This window comes from Clupea harengus, chromosome 12 (genome assembly GCF_900700415.2).
Source record: "Clupea harengus chromosome 12, Ch_v2.0.2, whole genome shotgun sequence".
Taxonomy (NCBI): domain Eukaryota; kingdom Metazoa; phylum Chordata; class Actinopteri; order Clupeiformes; family Clupeidae; genus Clupea; species Clupea harengus.
In genome coordinates this window covers 22,941,931-22,946,930 of record NC_045163.1, presented here as the reverse complement: position 1 = coordinate 22,946,930, position 5,000 = coordinate 22,941,931, and the positions used below count along the sequence as shown (strand labels likewise).

The 5,000-nt window shown below is 45.8% G+C and overlaps 1 protein-coding gene across 1 annotated transcript in view; it reads right to left on the bottom strand.

The window, feature by feature from the left end:
* The window catches only part of LOC105911057 (lipoxygenase homology domain-containing protein 1), a 45,821-nt gene that overhangs the window by 5,416 nt on the left and 35,405 nt on the right, over positions 1 to 5,000 (bottom strand). The window contains 8 exon segments of the mRNA XM_042709440.1: positions 185 to 281; positions 528 to 737; positions 1,039 to 1,193; positions 1,383 to 1,545; positions 1,901 to 2,017; positions 2,274 to 2,378; positions 2,380 to 2,463; positions 4,893 to 5,000. The exon segment at positions 4,893 to 5,000 is cut by the window's right edge and continues 259 nt beyond it. Coding sequence (XP_042565374.1) covers positions 185 to 281; positions 528 to 737; positions 1,039 to 1,193; positions 1,383 to 1,545; positions 1,901 to 2,017; positions 2,274 to 2,378; positions 2,380 to 2,463; positions 4,893 to 5,000 — 1,039 coding nt within the window.

The following is a 5,000-nucleotide window of genomic DNA, read 5'->3' as shown; positions in this document are numbered from 1 at the left end:
TAGTTCCAGAGAGATAGAGATATGACACTTATTCATTGCTTCAGAATATTCAACATCAGTGTTAATACTTCAACAATTGTAAACATTATTAAATAAAAATGTGTTAATTTACTAATTTAAATAATGGTTTATAAATATATATTTATACATTATATGTATTATATGCTTGGGTGTCTTTGCTTACATGAATTGTCTTCCTCGTCTCTGCTGTCTTTGTCCCTCTGGTTCATGTTGCTGTCCAGTCCCCCTTTGCCACTGTTATCCCTGGAACCCTCATAACTCTACAAAGACACCCACACATTTCAATACGTGACTCAAATGATGCACCTTTCCTCTTCATTACTCTCTCTCTCTCTCTCTATCTCTCTCTCTCGCACACAAACACACACACGCACACACACACACACACACACACGCACACACACCCTCTCACACACACACACACACAAACACACAAACACACACAAACACACACACACACACACACCCATACACACACACACACACACACACACACACACACACACCTTTTCATAGATCACTCTGCAGCATCTCATGTCCTCTCTCTTTCTGGACAGCCAGCGTTCACACACGAAGAGGAAGTCCTCCTCCGTTTCCAAGTCGATCACTTCCAGGTCCTCCAAGTACCAGTCAGGACTCAGCAAGCTGTTGTCATGGCGAATGCGGATCTTAAACACCTGTCCAAGGTCTACAGCCTCTAAGGTAAACTCATCCACCTAAAATGAAAAGCACACCATCATCACCAGCAAGGCTTTGGGTGAGAGGGCCTGTATTTGTGTGTTTACTCCTTTTGTACATGTAATTCACATGAAAGTATGTGACTTTTTGCACTTTGCCTATGTATGTTTGTATGTATGTTTGTATGTATGTTGTATGTTTGTATGTATGTTTGCATGTATGTTTGTATGTATGTATGTATGTATGTATGTATGTATGTATGTATGTATGTATGTTTGCATGTATGTTTGTATGTATGTTTGTATGTATGTTTTTTTTATGTTTCTCCTTGTGTCTTACCGCTCCTCTCTCGAACTTGTTGCTGTTAGTCGCTGATTGGCTGAGTTTGCGCTCCCCCGTGTCCCCCAGATCTCCATAGATGGTGAGGAACACATTGGCATCCGTCCCTGCCCCATACATCTCCCCTGTTCTCACGATCACTTTATATTCGTGAGCTACGCCCACCATTCACACACAAACACAATCATGCACATGTGCATGTTAATAACCAAACATATGGAATGTATACATCTTTTGAATCATCAAAATCAATCTGCCCTGAGTCAGTCTTCTCAGACTACATTAGAGTACTACTACACTTACTACGCAACACCAAGACAAAAACAAATAAACAAAAGACGTACTCTCTAGAGCATCGTCCACCTCAATCTCTGAGACTCTGAGGGTTCCATCTCGTGCGAGTTTCTCTGTGATGATGTCAGAGGGCACCAACTCACGAACCGTCTCCCCGTCATCTTCTGAGGTGGCCAGCCATCTCTCACATGGAAATATTAATGTCTCTGAACCCTACACAAACACACACAATTCCTCTTTAACATTGTTTTGTATCATTGTGTGAAACTTTCACATCCTCGGACACATATGATGCTTATAAAAATAAGGCAGTGCCATGTGGCTTTTTTCATGCATTTGTGTGTGTGTGTGTGTGTGTGTGTGTGTGTGTGTGTGTGTGCGTGCGTGCGTGCGTGCGTGCGTGCGTGCGTGCGTGCGTGCGTGCGTGCGTGCGTGCGTGCGTGCGTGCGTGCGTGTGTTTGTGTTTGTGTTTGTGTGCGGGTGTGTGCGTGTGCGTGTGCGTATGTGTATGTGTATGTGTATGTGTGTGTGCATGCGTGCATGTGTATGTATGTGTATATGTGTGTACCTTTCCCTTCCTCAGTAATCTTCTGATCTCAATGCGGTCCAGGTGCCAGCCTGGATTCACTCCACGGTTGTCATGACCAACGCGAATCTTCTCTATAATATCACCGATATCCTCCAGCTGTGAGAATGTACACGTCCATTACTGACATCCATGTTGATGTCATTTATGTCAAGTCACTGAAATACAACTGTATGACAGTCAGCAAAACTAGACGATAAGAGTGAGAAACTAGAATACAAACAAAATCCACACAGAGCAGGGTGAATGGTGTGTGTCTGAGTGTGTGTGTGTGTGTGTGTGTGTGTGTGTGTGTGTGTGTGTGTGTGTGTGTGTGTGTGTGTGTGTGTCTGAGTGTGTGTGTGTGTGTGTGTACCTCTACAATGAACATGTCCTCTCCACCTCTTTTGAAGTACATTTTCCTCTCTCTCTTGTTGACACATAGAGCCTTCTGGTGGGTGCACACACCATTACAACCATACCAGAACAATAAACACATCTGCATCCGTCCCCGCCGGCAAAGAGTCAGTGGTGAAAACCTTAATCTCATATGGAACATCTGGAACAAACACACAAAACACATATGCGCACATGTCACACACACACACACACACACACACACACATACATGTGTTATCGTACGCCAGTGTTTCCCACAGGGCAGCAATATTTATTTATGTGGTCAAAGTCTTTCTTGAGAGGTATTCCTGTTTACATGAAGTCACGTTTCATGTAGTATTTCTTAGATGTGCTTAAGTGACACATTAGCCTGCTTTGGCTGGCCAGCCCGAGTCGATCCTGTGTGTGTGTGAAACCTACTGACCACCTCATACACATCTGATGACCTCTTAACACACAGACGGGAGTTCTGTTGCATCCCATCATATACATCATTATATACATTACATGTGTGTTACAGCATTAAGCGCCTCTCTCACACACACACACACACACACACAAACACACGTGACATCCACCACTGACTGAAGGAGCGTCTCTCCCTGTGCCCCCCCCCCCCGTTCCCTCTGCTCCTCCCCCTTTGTCAGTGTTGGGAGGAATGTTTATAATATTCTCTTGCTTTTGCAAGCCAGACTTCCTTCAAATGACAAATATGATGTAGAGAGAAATGAAACTATTTTAAAATAAATTAATAGTTATTTAAAGACTGTATCTTGATCTCTTCGTGTTTGTGTGTGTGTGTGTTCATCTTTAACATGCTTCACTGAAGATAATGACAGAACAACACATTCTTTTCGAAGTTTCTAAGGAACTTCAGCTTTTCGTTTGAACAGTAAACTATGAACCGGTAAGGTAACCTCTGTTTCCTGTGCACACATCAATCCCATGTACTTCCTAACAAATGTATCACAAACTGCCTGCCTGTCACTACACTATGGAACCGTTGCCCCAGCCTCGCATCAGCCTTCAGGTCCATGGGTTCCGCATCCCTCCTGTTTGAGGACAGACGAGGCGAGTCAGACACTGGTGAAATAAAATGACCCAGGGTAAAGATGGGTCACTCCTTTATTCCTTACAGCCGCTCATGCAGACATGCAGACCGTCACAACATTCAGTTAATCATGGGCCCTCTGCTTTTCTACACACACACACACTACTGATGGGGGTGTAGCTTCTAAACCTGCGGTGGCTCTGCAGTGGTGTGTCTGCTTGGCCTGGCACTGCTGGTCCATATCTGGCAATCAGTTTTTACTGTGATGTAAGTCCGGTAACCCTGAGCTGAGAGTCAATTGGTCAGGGAGATCTTTGTATTTAGACTGTCTATCTGTGATTAAGGTAAGACAGTGCTATGGAGAGAGGAAGTGGTGAGACAGACAGTGCTATGGAGAGGAAGGTGGAGAGACAGACAGTGCTGTGGAGATGAGGACGGTGGTGAGACAGACAGTGCTGTGGAGAGGGGAAGGTGGTGAGACAGACAGTGCTGTGGTGAGACAGACAGTGCTGTGGAGAGGGGAAGGTGGTGAGACAGACAGTGCTATGGAGGGGAAGGTGGTGAGACAGACAGTGCTATGGAGGGGAAGGTGGTGAGACAGACAGTGCTGTGGAGAGGGGAAGGTGGTGAGACAGACAGTGCTGTGGAGAGAGGAAGGTGGAGAGACAGACAGTGCTGTGGAGAGACAGACAGTGCTGTGGTGAGACAGACAGTGCTGTGGAGATGGGGACGGTGTTGGACGGTGTTGGAGACAGTGCTGTCCTTGTAGAGGATTCCCAGAGCCCTTCATTTGGACCAGTTCTATCAGGGTTATTTTTGAGGTAATTTTAGATTTGTTTCCTGTGTCATTTTTGCCCATGCCCGAAAACTCCTTGTCTAAGGGAGGCACAATGAAACGAGTGAAAGGTTGTGGAATGGCAACAATAGGCAGTTGGGGATCACTTACATTTTACAATTAGCAGACACCTATTTGAAGCACTGAAGAGAACAGCTCACTCATTGGCCCATGCTCTCCTAGGCTGCTGAAGCATGGGAACAACAGTAGTTAGCACAGCCATTAGCAATGTACAGTATGTGTAAGGCACTTTAAGGAGCTCAACTTCACCCTGTTTCAGGATGTTAAGCTCCCATCATCCACGCACTTGTGTCTGCTAGTGCTCATAGGATTCTGAATCACAGGTGCAGCACTTTGTAACATCGTGTCATTTTTTTGTAATGTCAGTAATTCAGTTTTTATTCGATTTTGGAACTGGTGTGTGTGTGCGGGCGTGTCAGTATTTGGGACGTGTGTGTGTGCGGGAGTGTCAGTATTTGGGACTGGTGTGTGTGTGTGTGTGTGTCTGTGTGTGTGTGTGTCTGTGTGTCTGTGTGTTTGTGTGTGTGTGTGTGTGTGTGTGTGTGTGTGTGTGTGTGTGTGTTTGCGGGCATGTCAGTATTTGGGGTAGAGCACTCTGCGTGTCTGTCCGTCCGCCCGATTCTTGTCCAGCCACATCCCGCACAGGAAGCTGGTAGTGACGGCGTTGGAGGTGTTGGTGACCTCCACACGGTCCAGCAGCCAGCTGGAGCTGTAGCCCTTTTCCGTCGTGCTCCACAATGATGTGGGTGAGGTCGCCCATGTCCAAGCAGCTCCAGTGTGAAGTGCTCGGTCCGGCC